The sequence below is a fragment of the Ahaetulla prasina genome, chromosome 6 (genome assembly GCF_028640845.1).
Source record: "Ahaetulla prasina isolate Xishuangbanna chromosome 6, ASM2864084v1, whole genome shotgun sequence".
In the NCBI taxonomy this organism is placed as follows: Eukaryota; Metazoa; Chordata; class Lepidosauria; order Squamata; family Colubridae; genus Ahaetulla; species Ahaetulla prasina.
The window spans coordinates 5,786,351-5,806,441 of NC_080544.1; the positions used below are offsets into that span (position 1 = coordinate 5,786,351).

The 20,091-nt window shown below is 40.5% G+C and overlaps 1 protein-coding gene across 1 annotated transcript in view; it reads left to right on the top strand.

Annotated features, from left to right (window-relative positions):
* Nucleotides 1-20,091, top strand: part of BICC1 (BicC family RNA binding protein 1) — a 115,577-nt gene that overhangs the window by 25,303 nt on the left and 70,183 nt on the right. Inside the window, exon 2 of the mRNA XM_058188321.1 lies at nt 14,278-14,324. Coding sequence (XP_058044304.1) covers nt 14,278-14,324 — 47 coding nt within the window. The remainder of the gene's footprint in view (nt 1-14,277; nt 14,325-20,091) is intronic.

A 20,091-nucleotide genomic window follows, 5' to 3' on the forward strand; every position in this document is an offset into this window, starting at 1 on the left:
AAATTGGACAATAAAGTTCATTTTTATTTTTGTTCCTGAGCATGACTATCTATGCTGATCCTATTTGTAGTCTTCCCCATTTTACTAAGTCACGTTACTAAATAAACTGAAACGTCCAAAATTGAGAGAAAACTTGGATAGGATAGGACAGGATAGGATAGGATAGGACAGGACAGGACAGGACAGGACAGGACAGGAGGACAGGATAGGATAGGATTCTTTATTGGCCAAGTATGATTGAACACACAAGGAATTTTTCTTTGGTGCATAACCTCACAGTGTAGAGAAAATTTATTAGCGGTAACTATGCCAGGAAGATTAGGGATGTGGTGGCTCAGTGGCTAAGATGCTGAGTTTGTCGATCGAAAGGTCGGCAGTTTGGCGGTTCGAATCCCTAGTGCCGCATAACGGGGTGAGCTCCCGTTACTTGTCCCAGCTTCTGGGACAGTTCAAAAGCAGGTAAAAAATAGGGATCACCTTTGGTGGGAAGGTAACAGCATTCTGTGCGCCTTTGGCATTGAGTCATGCCGACCACATGACCACTGAGACGTCTTCAGACAGCGCTGGCTCTTCGGCTTTGAAACGGAGATGAGCATCACCCCCTAGAGTCGGCAATGACTAGCACGTATGTGCAAGGGGAACCTTTACCTTTATGCCAGGAAGGAGTTTATTTCACTTCAGAGAGGACTCCATCTCTTATTGTTTCTTAAGGAATGCCAAGGTGATGCCCAGGTACCCAACAGCAACTCATAGCTGATCTGTTAAGGAATAAACAAGATGGAAGTTAGAAGACTTAAAAGCACTTGGACATTTTTTTGCTAAGTGAAAGGGCTGTTTTTACTTAACTGTTTTTCTAAAGAATCTGCACTGGCGGCGAACGTGCGTAGTAATATCCAGGATTGGGGAGGGGGGTGTTTGGTTTATTTTTATTTTTTTAAAACAGGGCTGCCTTTTCCTGTAAGGGCCCTAACATTCCTTTCAAATTAGTACAATTCCTGTGTTTCTGTGAAAAGAACAGGCCATTTGGCAAGAGACTTTGAGCAGAGCCTTGAAATACATGGGGAATATTTGGCTAGAGGGATATTAAATGGGAAATGCATCTGTGGGTCTCTGCATCTGAGTTTGCAAGATCTCAACAGACTTCTTGAGAAGAGGATGGGTGATCAAAGTTTTGTTCAAGTGACTGTGTAGCTCAGAGGTCTTCAAACTTGGCAGCTTTAAGACTTGTGGACTTCAACTCCCAGAATTCTCCAGCCAGCATAGCATAGCTGGCTGGAGAATTCTGGGAGTTGAAGTCCACAAGTCTTAAAGCTGCCAAGTTTGAAGACCTCTGGTATAGCTTGTTAATAGGAATAATACCTTGGTTATCCCAAAGGTGCTTTTCCAAGAGGCAACTGGACTTTCTTTGTTCTTTCTTGAAGACAGTTCCCTTCTCAGTCCTGAAGAAGCTTCTTGGATGAGAAGCAAAAGGTCTTCAAGGAAAAACGAAAAAAGTCCAGTTGCCTCTTGAAAAAGCACATGTGAGACAACCATGACCTGGATGATTGAGAATCTCCATAGACAAATGCCTTAGTTAGCAAACTATTTATTTTTATTTATTATTATTTGTCAAATACTTATAAGATAACAAAAATAAGTATAAACATGATTATGAATACAGGAAATGGATACGAATAAATGGGGACAGTAGGACAGGGACGATAGGCACGCTGGTGCTCTTATGCACGCCCCTTAGAGACCTCTTAGGAATGGGGTGAGGTCAACAGTAGACAGTCTAAGGTTAAAGTTTTGGGGGTTTGGGGAAGAAACCACAGAGTCAGGCAGTGCATTCCAGGCGTTGACCACTCTGTTGCTGAAGTCATATTTTCTGCAATCGAGTTTGGAGCGGTTTACCTTAAGTTTGTATCTATTGTGTGCTCGTGTATTATTGTGGTTGAAGCTGAAGTAGTCATTGACAGGTAGGATATTGTAGCAGATAATTTTGTGCACTACATTTAGGTCAGACCGAAGGTGGCATAGTTCTAAGTTGTCCAAGCCCAAAATTTCAAGCCTGGTGGCATAAGGTATTCTGCTGTGAGCAGAGGAGTGGAGGACTCTTCTCATGAAATAACTCTGGATTCGTTCAATTGTATTAATGTCCAATATGCAGTGCGAGTTCCAGACAAATGAGCTGTATTCAAGAATTGGTCTAGGAAAGGTTTTGTATGCTTCTTCTCTTAAAGCCTTTTATTCTTGTTAAAAACAGAAAGATGTATTTTTTTTAAAACAGCAGAATGTACACACCACTTCTGATGAGGTCTATGGAAGCTTCCATCCTTAACCACAGTCCTCCAGTCCTCCTTCAGTACAGAATCACCTCTACCTGGGCAGGTCAGGTGATCTCTTCCTATAAGGCTTGACATGTCAGCTGGTGAACCTGGTCCTTTAATAACTTCTCCACAATCCTTTTGTTCATGGACATGTGTCTTGACGTATCTGTATTCTTATCTGCTGAAGCCCCAAGGTTGTCTTTGAAAGTTAATTCAATGGGCAAGGATCTTGGTGAAGGACCCACTTATGTCTGCCTGCCTTTCAAGATTAACCCATGTATCTGAGCCTAGGATTGACTTGATCTTTTTGATCTGTTGACATAATCGGTATAAGTATAAATGTGTGAAGTACAGATAGCTTCATATTTCGTCCAGTTGGGGAACAAAAAAAATCCTGATGGCCGTTTCTAAGAAAGTCAGCCAATGAACCAGCCATGGTTTTATGCTCTTTTAATTTGTTTGACTGGATTTGTTGTAGTTAATCATTTGCTGCTCAGCATTTTCATGCTTGCTTGGAAATGAAATGTTCTTTGCCTTTAGCTGTGGGGGGGTGGGGCGGGGAGCAAGCCCTTAGTATTCCACCTACTACTGGTTTCAGTTTTGGGAAATACTGCAGAATATTATCTCATCCCAGGGTACTGTACATCATTCGCTTTGCGGAAAACAAATATTTGATGAATTTGTAGAAGTCTTTTTCTGAATTTTGATATATGGAAGGTCAAGAGAAAAATGTGAGCTTATAAAATTCATCTCGGTAGGTAGCAGAAGCTTGTACATGGATCTTTTATGCAAAAAGGAAGCATTGTATCGGGTTACATAATTCTAATGCAAAATGGTCATTTCTTGACTCTATGGTCATGAATATATCGTTGAGCTGTGTCCAATTTTTAATGATATGTATTTAAAAAGTTATAATTTCATAGTTTGTTTAAATGACTTTTACCCACCCTTGCAGAATTAAAGCTGGAAAATGAAATGCTTTGAGTGTATGAAAGTACTGAGAACAAATGTTGCAGTAATTGTGCGATGTCGAGGTGAATAATTAAATCATTTTGATCTTATAAGCCTTCTTAAATTTAATGCCAGAGTGATGCTTGTTTTGTGGTAAAGAGCCTGGGGCTGGGATGTAACCAGAGACCTAGCATGTGGGTGGGTGGATATGTTGGCAATGAGATTTTTGCTTAGGGTCCTTTGATTTTATAAACTGATACATATTGTGTACTATATTTTTAAAAATTTGTTTGCTGCCCAGTGTTTCACTGGTTAAATGGATGGCCATTGTAAGGGGGAAAAATACTTGCATCGATCTATAAGGAGCTACTTTCAATTTGCCCAGAAATGCATGATGGACACAGGTAGTTGGATTTATTTATTTTCATATATTAATATCCTATTATATTATAAATTCACCTGGCCATCTCATAAATGTGGCTCTGGGCAGCTGATGAATAAAAAACGGAATAAAAGCAATAACCAAAATGGTAAATGCAGGTAGTCATTGATTTATGACCAGAATTGAGCCCAAAATTTATGTTGTAAGTGAAACATTTGCTAAGTGAGTTTTACGACTTTTCATGCCACAGTTGTTAAGTGAAACATTCAGGGGTGAAATCTACTTACCGGTACCTTCCCTACTGGTTTGGAAGTGCGTGTGTGTGTCACGTGTGTGCTTGAACCCTCTGCACAGGCACAGAGGGTAAAAAACAGGTTCGGGCGGGTGGGCGGAGCTGCTACCACCTTGGCCAAACTGGTGTGAAACAATTGCATTTCACCCCTGGAACCGTTGCGTTTGTTAAGTTAGGAACATGGTTGTTAAGTGAGTCTGGATTCCCCGTTGACTTTGCTTGTCAGAAGGTTGCAAAAGGGATCACATGACCCCAGGGCACTGCAACCATCATCAATATGAGCCACTTGCCAAGCATTTGAATTTTGATCATGTGACCTTAGGGATGCTGAGGGTGAAAAATGGTCATAAGTTCCTTTTTTTCAGTGCCATTGTACCTTTGAACAGTCACTAAATGAACTATTGTAAATGGAGGAGTACCTGTAATGTAGATAGCATAAAATAGTAGCCTGCATACTCACCGCTAATAACAGGGACCCAGGCCTGATGACAGAACCAAGTCTTAGACCAGCAGGCCCACATCAGACCTGATCTCTCATCATCCTCCTCTTTTAATGACCCCATAATCCCTTGCGGGGTAGAGTCTGGGCTACTGAATGGAGCTGAATGTTTCATTGGCCAGATGCCCTTCCTGTCGCCAATGCAGAGTTTTGTTCAGCAGGTATATTCTCAGTGTGCCCAGAGGGAGAAATATCTGCCTAAGACAGGCAGATCTACCTAGGATCGAACTCCTGATTGTGAAGCGAGAGCTCCAGTTCTAGGCCACTCCACCACTCATCAAATCTGATTTCTGGAGAGATGATATTCGACATGGCGGGTACCATAACCAAAAAAGGCTCTGTTCCTGGGTCCTACCAGATGGCACTCTCTTGTGGATGGGATTGAGAGCATGCTTCTCCTGCTGGATGTAACAGGATGGGGGTGGACCCCACTGTGGAGAGGTGGTCCCATAAATAACCCAGCCCCGAACTCTCTGAAGGGCTTTAAAGGTAACCACCAGCATCTTGAACTGCATCTGGAAACCAGCTGGTAGTATTGTGGCCCGCCGGCAGCCAGCTGGCAGCAGAGTCAGACTGCGAGGAGGTTGGGAAGGAACTTGGGCCAGTCCTGGCAGCTGGGGAAACCTCTGTGTCAGAGGCAGAGAGGGAGCTAGACAGCAGTGAGGCAAAGGAACATCTGGAGCCCGTTCCCAGTGTGCTCATATGCAGAGCTGCCAGAAGACAAGAGCAACTCAGAAAGCAGGGTCGACTTGGGAGTAAAGCCACACTTTGGAGGTAATTGGCCCCTCCCATAGGAGACAAAAGAGGAGTGAACAGGGAGTGGGCTTTTGCAGGAAACAATTCATTCGGTCAGTTGTTTCAAGAGTGGAAAGTTCTGTTCGAGACTCTTAAGAGTCTCTGTGCCAAGTTTTGCCTTACTCTGCATTTGGAAACATGTTACGTGGCAGCTTGCCAAGCGAGATAAGGGGTGTTGCTAAATATGCCTTTGAAAAGCCTTGCTGACTGTGAATGAAAGTAATTCACAGTTGTGTAAATAAGAAGTTTTGCCAGGACCAAGACTCTGCTTGCTGCTTTTTAAAAGAGCCTAGGTCAGAAGAGGTGGTCAGTGCAGTGCATAGAGCAGGGTGGCCCATGGACTGAATGATCGGCAGCCATAACTGAATGTGTGTGGAAACATTCTGCAATAGAGGAAGATACTCAACAGTCCAGCCCCACATAGAATAGGCTGCAGCAGTGCAATTGGATTGCACTTTCTTTGGGAAATGGCCTTTTAGCAGGATGTCCCAGATTTTTGCTGGGCTTGCTTGACACTCATCCTTGCAGTTGAAGTCCCTGACACTGCCCTAACTAGCAGTGCGCCCTCAAAAACCACAAAGAATAGTAAGTGCTTCAAATCTAAGATTGCTGTCAGGATAATTCTCTGCCCTTTTCCAATAAGTGTTGGGATTTGGCAGTCATTGAAAGTAGCTGTCCTTCTCAACCTGTTTGGGCTGCTTTTAGACATCGAGGGCAATGAATATTGAACCTCTCATCTGCCACGCCAAGGTTGGCATTTCTAATCTGTTTTATCACATGAGGGACATCCGTTAATGTCAGGTTAATTGATTGAGTTCCCAACTGGATCCCAGTCAATCAAATCTTTATTGGGGTCACAGAGCAGCATAAGAAGGGTAAACTTCAAACAATAATTTTTAAAAACGAAAGAGGATTTTCTGTGTCCTGTGTGCCTTCCTGGATCCTAGGCATCGTCTCTAGTCATACAGTCCTTCGGGAGATAGGGCGGTATACAAATTTGAATAAATAAATAATAAATAAATAAATAAATAAATACAGACAAGCGTAATACATCTGAAGTGCTAGTCTTTTCTTTTTGAAGTGGAATAAAATTGTAGTTTTATTTTCATTTTTCTTTTTTTTCTCTTTCTCCATCTGGTAGCATTCTATATTAAGAAGACTCAGCCTTGTTTTCATACATATTTAAAATCCCCCGGTAAGCAAATTCTCCAAGAAAGAGTTATGGATCCCAATTCTGGTTTGTGGCTTCCGAAAACTTCCCTTCTGTTGCCATGAGGGTGAGCATGTAAGGAAGGAGGGTTTTGTCTACATTGTTTGTGTTAGCAATTATACTGGCATAGAAGGTTTTTCCAAAATGAAATGTTTCTTCAGACTTTCAGTCAATCTTGAACAGTGGGGGAGAGGGTTGATACATGGATGAAGACTGAACTTTTACCCTCTTTTTTTGAAGAAGACTTCATGTGTTGTTTAGACCACAAAGTGGCAGGAAACGGTGCTGTTAATTTTCAGTGGTGGCAGTTGGGAGCGGTTGGGGAGCATGGAAAGGAGGCCTTCAGGAACTCTGCATGAATCTAGGAAAGCCTGTTGCCCCTGTTCATGATTTAATTTATGATAGGCAGTTGCAGAAAGCCCTACATTATTCATGATAGTCCTCTATAACTAAAAAGCATTGAAACATAAATGTTTATTTTAGAGGTTGTGAGGAGGGTCTAGGCCAGAGGTCTTCAAACTTGGCAGCTTTAAGACTTGTGGACTTCAACTCCCAGAATTCTCCAGAAAATTCTGCCAAGTTTGAAGACCTCTGGTGTAGGCAGTTTGGCTTTTTTTTATTGTGCAAGTTTGAATAATATATACTCGAGCATCATTTGGAAATTTTAGAAATGCTACTCAGTGGATACCATGTCCTGTCTAGTCTACGTCCCTTGTAAGATACAAGCCATGCCAAATCTCTCATGGTTTTGTTCCCTTTGGGACTGTCAACCCAGGAAACTTTGCAATGTCTTGCAAAGACATTGGTACTTAAGAGCGAGATGATGCTTTGCATCTTTTAATTTGAGGAGCTGAAGACTTGGCCAACCTAAGAAGACATAGCTTTTTTTAAAAAAATATATATCTTGAAATCTGCATGTTTTCCTCTTCCGACAATTTTTATTTCTGGTTCCTGGAATCAAGATTCCTCCAATCAGAGGCACATGTCTATTACAGATGGGGGGAGAAATGCATTGCCTCTTTTGCAAGAATTCACAGCTTGCTTTTTAAAATGTCTTTGTCCAGACAGCTGCAAAAACAAACGATAACGATTTCTCTTGCTTTGCTGTTGCATCATCAGTGACTTCAGTTCCCTGCTACTAAACACAGATTTTGATATCGTAAATGTTTCTTTGAAGAGTGACTCTTTGGTCACGATTTGGCCCCAATCTCTGAATCTTTAGCTTTTGTCCAACATGGGCACTCACATGATACCAAGGTCAAGTCTTAGACAAGCAAAAGAGAATCTGCAAAATGATGGGAGTCTCAGATGAAAGGACAGAATTAAAATACAAAACCACAAATGGGAGTCTGCTGAATGAAGAGGAATGTAGCCCTCTTAAACATTTACCTGCCTATCTGGGTGGCAGTTCCTAGTTGACTTTGGCTGATCTTGAGAAGCTATGCAGAGCTGGACCTGGTTAGTATTTGGAAGGGAGAATCCCAGGAGCTGCAAGTTACTCTGGAAAGTTTAAAAACAAGCCATGAAAGAAGACATAAGCAAATATTTCTACACTTTCTCCAGTATAATAGGATGGCTCCTCCTGAGAAGTCCTAGGAGTTGAGTTCATCTTGAAGGAGATTTCAGTGTTGAATAGTTTTTATTGTTTATTGATTTCTGAATGCTGGAGAGGGACACAGAGGAGTCCTACAGAATGCAAAGCTACTGATTCGTTTAGCTAACATCAGCATTGTTAAAATATTTGGGGATAGATTTGATTGCAGGTAGTTCTTGACTTAACTCAGTCCAAAGTTTCTGTTGCAAAGCGAGACATTTTACGACCTTGCTTGCCATAGTTGATAAATGCCATAAATCACGGCAGTTATTAAGTTACTAATATGGTTGTTACTTGAATCTGGCTTCCCCATTGACTTTGCTTGTTGGAAGGTCACAAAAAGAGATCATGTGACCCCAGGAAACGTCAACCATCAAAAATATGAGTCAGCAAGCATCTTAATTTTCATCACGTGATCATGAGGTCAAGGGTCATAAGTGTGAAAAACAGTCATAAGTCATATTTTTCAGTGCTGTTGTAACTTCAAACGGTCACTAAATGAATTTCTGCCTTGACACAAAAGTTTCCATAGCTTTTCTTGGACATGTTCCAGAGGCTACTGCCTTAAATTTTAATTACAATAACACTTATTTAGAATTTTAAGAATAATTTGTTTAAATTCAATCTCAAGGATGTTCAGCAGTGCTTTGTTCATGTTTATAATAGACAAATTCTCAAAGTTCATGGGTTCCATAATCGTTAACACCTGTTTCGACTTTGTACTGTTAGTTTTGGATGGAACATTTGCAGCCTTGTATTGGCAACAAATGAGAAAAATATGAAATGCAATCTGACATGAGAAGCCACAAAAGTGAAGCTGAAATGCAAATTGCTTGAAATATATATTTGAGTGGAAATAGATAGTTTTGAACGCACCTGTAATTTATATAGAATGGAGTACTTTTCTTTTTTATATAAATGGTCTGATAATCTTTATAAATATTGTTGTGGAAAAAGGTTCAGTCTATTAAATTTTAGAAGTTAACCGGAGCCTGTATATTTTTATAACGTGAGAAAAAAGCCCTCTCCCCATTAGTTAGGTCAGATTTTGCTAACTTGTGAATTCTTTAGGGAGGTTCTGTTCATTACACAGAAATCTTCTCTTCTCATGCAAGCAAACCACTTTAGGGCTACCAGAGTTTTCTACCAGCCAGTCTGGTAAAGCAGGAAAGATCCCTCAAGTCTGGAGCACCCCAGGTTTCCCAAAAACTGTTTTCTAACGAGGGGGACCTTCAAGAGAATTCATTCATGGCATCCTGGCTGAGGGCTACACCCAAAATCTAACTAAAAACACCATGTTTGATGTCCTTTTGGAAGATGCTGTAGAGCAGGGGTCTCCAACCTTGGCAGTTTTAAGACTTGTGAACTTCAAACCCCAGAGTTCCTCAGCCAGCTTTACTTCTAGGAGTTGAAGTCCATAAGTCTTAAAGTTGCCAAGGTTGGAGACCCCTGCTCTAGACAACAAGGAGAACCAACAAAGAGATACTTCCCAGTTTGGTCCTTGATGAGGATCCATCAGTCAGAGTCAGATATATTTGGCTGAAATACATCTATGTTGTCATTTTCCTTCATTCTTACCCAGATTTAAAGACCTTCTCTACGGGCACCAGAACATGTACCAGATGGCTTGGGGCCCCAATGGAAGAGTCTCACACTGGTTGATTAATTAAGAATCAATCCCACCTTTCCCGCCATCTTGTAACTATTATTTAATTTGATTGTCCTTCCATTTCATTGTGTTAGGAATATTTATCTTTGATTATTTTAATATATTTATGCTATAAGCCGCCCAGAGATACTTCAAAATGTGATGGGATGGCAAGTAATTTTAATGAATAAAATAAATAATAATAATTAGTGAACCACTTTTCCTCCATCCCCTGCCAATCAAATTCTGACTGCTTTCATGAGCCAAGATGGCCAGAGTTGAAGGATGTTTTGGTTAAAAATGGCTGCAGGCGAAGAATAATCCCACCATATGAGCTTCTATTTATACAGTCAACAACCTTTATTCCTCTTTCCCTCTTTAATTTAATTTTTAAATTGGGAAACCTAACAACTCTATAGTATTTTGAAGGTTCTTCACACAGAATAACAGAGTTGGAAAGGACCTTGGAGGTCCTCTAGTCCAACCATCTGCCCAAGCAGGAGATCTTGTACCATTTCAGACAAATGGTTGCCAGTCTCTTCTTAAAAATTTCCAGTGATGGAGTACCCTCAACTTCTGGAGGCAAGTCGTTCCACTGATTAATTGTTCTGTCAGGAAATTTCTCCTTAGTTCTAGGTTGTTTTTCTTCTTCTTCTTTTTTTATTGAAAGAGTTTTAAAAAACAAAAACATTTTCCCCCTTTTCCCCCCCTCCCTCCCAAAAAAAACCCTTCCCCCCTCCCACCCCCCAGCTTCCCGGGTCAATCACAAGGTATTGTTATACATAAACCAAACAGAATAAAATTTTCCCTTCCAATCCAAATAACCACATCCAAAGCTTTTCATCTCCCAACCCCCTCCCCATTACATAAAATAACTTTCTAATTATTCAAAGGCAATCTGATATTTCTTAATCTGATATCTATTTTGTAGATAATCAATCCATTTTTTCCATTCAATTAAATATCTTTCCTGCGTATTGTCTTTTAAAAACGCTGAGATTTTAGCCATCTCAGCCAAATTAATAACTTTCAATATCCATTCTTCTATTGTAGGTATCTCTTCTTTCTTCCAGTATTGTCCAATCAACAGTCTTGCTGCTGTTATTAAATTCAGAATCAATTTAGTCTCAATCCCTGTACAATCCGTTATAATTCCCAAAAGGAAAAATTGTGGCAGGAACTTTATCTTCTTCTTCAGTACATTTTGAATAATCCACCAAATTCTTATCCAAAAGACCTTAATTTTCTTGCAAGTCCACCAAATATGAAAATATGTAGCATCATCACAATCACACCTCCAACATTTCGCTTGGATATTAGGATACATACATGATAATTTTTGGGATCTATGCCATCTATAAAACATCTTATAAAAATTTTCCTTAAATTCTGTGCTTGTGTAAACTTAACATTTCTAACCCAAATTTTCTCCCATGTTTCCAACATTATTGGTTCCTGAATATTCTGTGCCCATTTTATCATACAATCCTTTACCAAATCCTTTTCCGAATCTATTTCAAGCAACACATTATACAATCTCTTTATATGCTCCTGGGTCTGATTTCTAATTTGCTTTATTAAATTTTCCTCCCTTTGCATTATACCAATTTTTTGATCTTCTTTCCATCTAGCACTTATTTGCCCATATTGAAACCAAGTATAATTCCTCCCTTCTTCATTTAATACCTGTAATGATTTTAATTGCAATCTACCTCCTTCAGCATACAAAAGTTCTTTATAAGTAATCATTTCCTGTTTCTGTTCTATATTTATATTCTCTATTGCATGTCTAGGGCTCGGGGGTTGTTTTTCTTCTTGATTAGTTTCCATCCATTGTTTCTTGCCCTGCCTTCAAGTGCTTTGGAAAATAAGTTGACCCCCTCTTCTTTGTGAAGACTGCTATCATGTCACCCCTAATGATTTGAATTTTGATCCCAACTTGCTAGCTGAAACTTTAGTTGATCATTTGGCTCTCTAAATGTGGTCAGCTCAACTCTCTTTAGATAAATGAACAATGAGTTGCAGGTTAATAGGTACTGAATGTTGGGTATTTTGGTGTCAGTCCTCTATATCCAGGGGTGGGCTGCTGGGGGTTCATAGAGGTTTGTGAGAACCTCGAGCTAAGATTCTGTGCAGTTCGGAGAACCTCCAAATCCCACTCCTGGCTGGCCTCACCCATCCCTCCCCTCCCAGGAGTCGCCACATGGCTTGTTTTGGATGCAGGCTTGTTTTGGATGCAGGTAAGTGCAGGGCATGCCCACCATGGCCACACCCACCCAGCAACTGGGCAGAGAACCCCTTGCTAAAAATTTTGAAGCCCACCCCTGCCTACATCTATGTTGTTGTGGTTATTAATTCCATGCTAGTTTCCTTCTAAAGAAATTAGGTTTCCACTTATCTCTTTGTGGAATCCAGGAGTGTATTTTGGAAGACAAGAATACCTTTTGAGGTTTAAAAACGCCCAGTTTCTCCAGCCCTCCAAGAGTCAGTATCACTGCCCAGAAACCCCCAGTATTTATCCAGCACTCTTCTGGTTTGCTAAGTTCTCCCTGTTGGGGTTTAAAAACTGAAATTGTTGTTTACTTATGAGAAGTTTTTTTAAAAGATTTTGGTTTTTTCAGTTTTAAGAAGTGCAGTACAATCCCTCTCCAATTTTGTGGCTCTTTTGCAAAACGGTTGCTCTCTCTTTGTGTGGGTGCCTCAGTTGTGTGTTTGTGCGTGCACACACATATTCACAGAATGGTTGCTTTGAGACACATAACACGAGACAAAAACCCCCACACACACATCCGGTGTTCCATGCTTTTTCTATCCTATCTGCCTCTTAGTAACTCTTCTCCTAGCCAGTTGATTTCCCCCCTTTTCTGAGCAAACGAAAAAATAACTTTACCTGCCCCCAAACCCCACTGCCCTGCAGTCATCCATTTCTCCCAGAGACATTATGGGACTTGGAGGTGTTCTTGGGAAGAAGGATGGCCAGGGAGGTAGACAATGTGCTATGCAACAGATCAGTTCCCCCTCTACCATACCATCTTCTTTTCTTTTAAAAAATCAGTTGATTTTAGATGTTAGAAGACAGTGGGGCAAGGAGACCTCTTTGTCATGTGGGAATGTCCAAGGCTACCATGCTACCTCAAAACAGCATTTTGTGAATTATTTTTTTTTCTTTCTGTCTGGCAAAAGCTCATTTCCCCACACGGAGAAAAGGAATTAGAGCTGCCTAACCTCTTATTAGCTTAAGTACCAGGGACTAAAAATCACAACTATGTCTTTTTACAGAAACCCAGTGTGTTGTGTTTAGTTTTAATTTCACTTTCAAGCCGAGGTGATGGAGGGCTGCCTTTTGGAAATGTTCTCTTTGAGGAAGAATAACGTTATGCAAGCAATCTGTAACTGGATACTCCTGAATATGCATGGAGTCAGTTTATTCTCAGAAGGAAATTCAAAGACCTCACTGGTGAAAGTCAAAGAAAAACTTTAGATCGTATCGGGTCTCTAAGTGAGGTTCCAGAGAACGAATCAGAACTTTCTCTGGGTCCAAGGTGGTTCTCAACTCAATGATACTGAACAAAAAGTACATGGCTGAAAAAAGAGACTTTGATGTCTTAGATGGTGTTTTTATGCTGTTGGGGAATAAAAGAGAGAGAAAATTGGATGTCACAGCATGCAATTAAGCACTTAAAGTAGTTCTTTGGATTCATTGTGAAGCTGGAAAGGTTAAAAACAGTGGAAGAAATGCGAGCCGATCCAAACAGCCTTTTAAAATGGCTGGTTTTAGTGTAATAGAGAAGGCAAGGATCATCTGTAGATGGATGGTTTGGTTGTGCTCAAAACCACTGGGTGCCATCTTGTGGTCTATGTGGGTCAGCCCTCCTCTGTGGGAGCAGTCAACTGCTGGATGGCTCTTCCTTGACCCTGAGATAACCAGGGTAGTAGCTGAATATCTTTTCTGCATCTGGAGGGAAAAAAATTTTCTGTTTACACTTTTCTCTTATTACCATCTAGGACAGGGGTCTCCAACCTTGGCAACTTTAAGCCTGGTGGACTTCAACTGAAGTCCACCAGGCTTAAAGTTGTCAAGGTTGTAGATTCCTGATCTAGGATTTATGTATTATTTTTACGATATGGCTTATAATGTATTGTAAACTGCTTTGGGATCCTTTCCACTGGAAGCAGTATGAATCACCTTCAAAAGCTGAAAAATGAACAGTGAGAGAAATCTAATGATCTAGTGCTGATCCAGTGAAATGGAGATCCAGTGAAATGGAGAGCTGCCTGCTCTTTATTTCATTTCGTCTCCTCAGAAAATGACAAGTTGTTCTCATTTTGGGGAAAGGGGTTCTCTAAATTTGAATTATTGTCAAAACTGACCAAGGTCTTCTAGTCATTTACATGAAAAAGTTTTTATACTAGGCTATTTCACAAACTTTTAATATTCAGTTCAATCATGCATTTCAGCATCAACGTTATTTTCATTGGCAGAACAGTCTGCTTTGGTAAGTTCCCCACAGAGATGTCCACGATTGCCCTAGATTGGTTAGTAAACAAGGACAAAGATGTTGCAGTAGATCTGATTGTGTGCCATTTTTATTTTCAGCTGCTGCTGAAGGAAAGGGGAAAAGTGGAGAAGACTTTTTCCAGAAGGTAAGAGCCGTTGCATTCATGGATATGCCTGCAGCAGCTAACAGAAATGCTTTTTGGATTGAGTCCTGAACACAATGGACAATTATTATTATTTTTTGTTAAGTCCTCGGAGAACTTAAGAGTAGATGGGACATATGCATGACCAACTCTTCTCATTGAGCAATAATAGAAAGCCATTGGATGTGTTATGCCTGATCTAAGATCCATGAGCCCAGCCTTCTCCTACCTTTGTATCGAGAACATTTTCATCTTCTCTGGGTTAACTAATTAAGTATGAACTGGGAAATGTATGTTTAGCTCCACAATATGGATCCAGATTCTAGACCCAGCCCCCAATATTCTAGGTCACTCCAGATGGCCAGTAACGGCTTTGGAATGTTCATCTGTTTATAAAAATAATAATACGTTTCCATTATGGTTAGCTTGGTTCCTAATATATAGGAATGTGGTCCTTGTGGTTTAGGTTGGTCTTACTTACTTTTGTGGATGCTTCTGAATTAAGAGTTGGGGGGTAGGGTGGGGTGGAAGGATTTTGGGGGAAAAATCCCTAAAATAATTGGCTTCTGCTTGAATTGAAGACATTCAGTGTTGGAGACAAAGGTTCTTGCTTTTCCTGTTCCTTCCCTGCTCTGCTATTTAAGGATGGAAGGAAAAGTAATTGTAGAGATGCAGGACTTGTGGTTGTTTGACACAGTTAGGCTGAAGCATTTGTCATCTTTGTGTGAATTGTTAAATTTGCAGAAGTTTGCATTTTTGGTAGCCTGTGAAGTATTGTGGCTGAAAGAGAAACTTTCAGAAAAGCTCTTTGGAGTAAAAACTCATGGCTTACTCAATTCTTTCTTTCTGTTGTTTTCTTCAATCTCTTAAAACTTTTCCTTGTGTAAAATAAAAGGTTATGATTTCTGGGATAAAGGAAAAAACCTCCAAAACCCACTCTGTTCTGAACTGTAATGCAATAGTAGGAATGATGATACTGTGGCTTTGAATAACTGTCACCTCAACGTAACTCAACAATTTTTCTAAGTGGTAAATTTTCTCACAAGGATCACATGCTTGGCTGGAAGACGGGTGTCGAAATGGTGAGGGGGCGGGAGTTTGGGAATATTGTGCAATAAGATAAAATGGCTACATCTTGTTTGGAAGATAGGATGACAAGAAGCTTAGAAATTTCATTTATTTGCATATGTTACTAAGGAGGGCTGGGTGAATCAGCCAAGATCTTATTCGAGAGTATGATTAAATTTGAATTGTCAGTTAATTAGGAATTGGGAAAACAATCCCCTTGAGTCAGCAGTTTAATTCTTCGACTCAATCTGGATGCATTTAGATAAACTCTTGCTTGAAGAACAGGTGGCAGATGTGACCAGGAAGGCCTTTACACAAATCCATTTTGTGCAACAATCACTCCCATTCTTAGATTGTGCCTTGATCACCTTCTCTTTGGACTGTTGCAATGTGCAGTGCTTGAAGACCTTTCAGAAGATGCAAATGTTTCAGAATGAAGTGGTGCAAATAGTTACCAAACAATAGAGCTGGAAGGGACCTTGGAGGTCTTCTAGTCCAACCCCATGCTGAAGCAGGATACCCTATACCATTTCAGACAAATTCAAAATTTCCAGTGTTGGAGCATTCACAACTTCTAGAGGCAAGTTGTTCCACTGATTAATCGTTCTAACTATCAGGAAATGTCTCCTTAGTTCTAGATTGCTTCTTTCCTTGATCAGTTTCCACCCATTACTTCTTGCTCTACCCTCAGGTGTTTTGGAGAATAGCTTGACTCCCTCTTCTTTGTGGCAACCCCTCAAATATTGGAACACTGCTATGATATCACCTCTAGTCCTTCTCTTCATTAAAAGTTATGCACCCAAGTAGCACAACTATTGTGAGTCTTAAAAGGTAAAAGGTAAAGGTTCCCCTCGCACATACGTGCTAGTCATTGCCGACTCTAGGGGGCGGTGCTCATCTCCGTTTCAAAGCCGAAGAGCCAGCGCTGTCCAAAGACATCTCTGTGGTCATGTGGCCAGCATGACTCAATGCCAAAGGCGCATGGAACACTGTTAGGTGGTCCCTATTTTTTCTAATTGCATTTTTACATGCTTTCGAAACTGCTAGGTTGGCAGAAGCTGGAACTAGTAACAGGAGCTCACCCTGTTACACAGCAGCTCTAGGGATTCGAACTGCCGAGCTGCCGATCTTTCGATCGACAAGCTCAACATCCTAGCCCCTGAGCCACCGCATCCCACATTGTGAGTCTTACTAACTCCTAATAGGTTTCCAGTACCAATTCAAGGTACTGATTACCACTTAAAAAACCCTTCCTGGCCTAGATAGGGTTGGATGATTTTCAAAACTCTGATCATTTCAACCTATCCCAAACATTGAACAAGAAGGAGATTCCCTCTAGTTTCTAGTGTTCTTGAACCTTTGTACTTTTTTTGGAAGTGGCAGTTAACTAGCATGCCATTGTCTTCTTCCAGTAATATTTTTTGAGATTTGTAGTCTAGTAGTCTATTGCCCTGGCTTCCCATCTAAGAACCGACCATGCCAGACCCCAGTTAGCTTCTAAATCAGAGGTCTTCAAACTTGGCAGCTTTAAGTCTTGTGAACTTCAACTCCCAGAATTCTCCAGCCAGCATAGCTTGGGGACCCAAGTTTGGGGACCCCTGTTCTAAATCCAGATATGGAGTCACCAGCTCTTGATAGCACCAGCAGATGTAAGTGTTGACTGTTGGTCAGCCTGAGATAATCTGGCTGCCTTGCCTGTGTTCCATCAATTGACCAACCTGCTGTTATCGTTTCGATCTGTCATCTATCAAGCATGAAAGCAACAAAAAAAAATTCTATCGTAAGTCTCAGCTTTTGTGTTCTTTTCTCCACTTCTCTCCCTCTTTAAAATGAGATTTTGCAATCTGTAGAACCCATCATAATTCCCGGTTGTGTCCCAAAAAACTCTTGGCTGCCGGAGGTAATCTGCAAAACGACATGAAATCAAGGATAGACCATGTAATCCTGGGGAATTGCTATATGTGCATTTGTTAAAATTTGTTAAAATTTGGGGAGGAGTTCCCAAACAATACATAGGACAAACATTTTGATTGTTTTCCTTTCTCATTTGGAAGCTCACTGGGTTAACACGGCAGAAGCGTGCTACTTGGAACCTGTTCACCTGAATCACTAGTTTTTGAGCACTGCAGGAGTGCGAGAGTAAGTCTTCCAGAACATGCTGAGTAATGCAATACATATCCACTAAGCTGCTTAAGATAATGATTTTTCTAGATCGCCCTCTGGGAAGCAAGCAAGAGTTCCTAAGATCGGTTCATTAGCTTTTTCAGAATTAAGTTAAAGGTAAATGCTTGTGTTCACTTACTAAATCTGTTCTTGTGCCAGATTTAGTCTGCATAAAATTGTGAATGTGATACTCTTTTGGGGATCAGTATTCCACTACCTTGTCCATTTCAACCCTGGCCAGAAGGAATGAATCAAGACTGAAGTCCATTGTTGATTTTTAACAATGAGTACCCTCAAGCTTCTACCTGGACCCTACACCCAAACCACTTTTCAGGATTTTTTGATTTTGCAAGTTCAAGTTTCCAAGCTGCTCGTTCACAGCTCTGTCAAGCAGAGAGGTTGTTCCTTTTGAGACAGTTCCAAATTTGGAATTTGGGGATACATATAGTTCCATCTTCTGAAGATACATAGATTGTTGTTTGGTTACTAAGTTGTGTCTGACTCTTCACAACCCATGGACCACAGCATGCCAGACTCCTCTGTTCTCCGCTGTCTCCCAGAATTTGCCCAAATTCATGTTCATCACATCAATGAAACTATGTAACCATCACATCCTCTGCCGTCCCTTCTCTTTTTATCTATTATTTAGTCTTTCCCAATACCAGAATCTTCTCCAAGGAGTCCTCTCTTCTTATTTGGTGGCCAAAGGAGTTGAGCGTCCGCATCAGTATTTGTCCTTCCAAGGAATAGCCAAGTTACATTTCCTTTAGGATTGACTGATTGGATCTCCTTGAAGACGAAAGGGACTTTCAACACCACATTGTGAAAGCATTAATTCTTGGGAGCTCAGCTTTCCTTATGGCCCAACTCTTACAGCCATACATTACTATAGGGAAAACCATAATTATAATAATATAACAATAACAGAGTTGGAAGGGACCTTGGAGGTCTTCTAGTCCAATCCCCTGCCCAGGCAGGAAACCCTACACTATCTCAGACAGATGGTTATCCAACATTTTCTTAAAAACTTCCAGTGTTGGAGCATTCACAACTTCTGCAGCAAGTTGTTCCACTGATTAATTGTTCTAACTGTCAGGAAATTTCTCTTTAGTTCTAAGTTGCTTCTCTCCTTGATTAGTTTTCACCCATTGCTTCTTGTTCTACCCTCAGGTGCTTTGGAGAATAGCTTGACTCCCTCTTCTTCATGGAAGCCCCTGAGATATTGGAACACTGCTATCATGTCTCCCCTAGTCCTTCTTTTCATTAAACTAGACATACCGAGTTCCTGCAACCGTTCTTCATTTAGCCTCCAGTCCCCTAATTATCTCTGTTGCTCTTCTCTGCACTCTTTCTGGAGTCTTAACATCTTTTTTACATCGTGGCGACCAAAACTGAATGCAATATTCCAAGTGTGGCCTTACCAAGGCATTATAAAGTGGTATTAACACTTCACTTGTTCTTGATTCTAGCCCTCTGTTTATGCAGCCCAGAACTGTGTTGGCTTTTTTGGCAGCTGCTGCACACTGCTGGCTCATATCTAAATGGTTGTCCACTAGAACTCCAAGATTCCTCTCACAGTTACTACTATTGAGCTATTGAGCTAAATATATAGTTTTGACTGTATGGCCTTTTGTCTCTGTTTTTTATTATGTTGCCTAGGTTTGCCATAGCTTTCCTCCCAACAAATAGGTTGACCTGAGTGATTTAGCATTCGGACTTGATGCTGCTGCAGTTCTTATTTCACATCTGTGTTTGGGTCTCTTTAAGAATAGATGTGTGTCATGGTAGAACTGCCTTGTTTGAAAGTCACCTCCCAGCTGTAATTTATTACCCTGTGGCTGCTGAAACCCATTCAAAGCAAAGAGCATTGAGTCCTGGCTGACATTTCTCACTTTTTCCACATGGCACCATCCTCTGGAAATAGTGGCTTTAAGGAATTCTATTGATACAGGCAATAGAAAGAAGTATAAACTTTTCAGCGTGTGTATTTGTCTTTCAAATTTTTCCTGTAAGACATCGGCAAAGGATGCTGTTTCTTTCATCATAATTATAGCTACAATTTCTTGAAACAGCAGTATTTGAAACTAGATTGTATATGCTGACTTCTCCAGTTGAGAGAATGGAGGATTATTTTCTTACTTAAAATAGGAGTGGCTGCATTTGCATTGTTTACTTGTTTCACTGATGTTTTACAAGAAAGTAAAACATAGGGTGTTATCAATGCAGAACATTAAAGTGTAATGCAGCAATTAACTAGAAAGGACCCAGAATAGGGACTCATGCAGAGATTCAAAGAGACTGCTTAAATAATCATTCCATGCTGCATTTCTTACATCGAAGTGTTTGGATTAGTAATTTGAATATTCTTGAGGTTTGGCATTCCCTATGCTTTTCTTTCTATGTTTTAATCTTATGGTGACAGTGGGAGCAAGGAAGATAAGTCAAGGTAGTCCTTGACGTAACAATTGTTCATTTAGTGACCAACTGCATGAAGACAAAAACCTTATTGGATTGTATTTGTCAGTTGTTCATCTGCCTA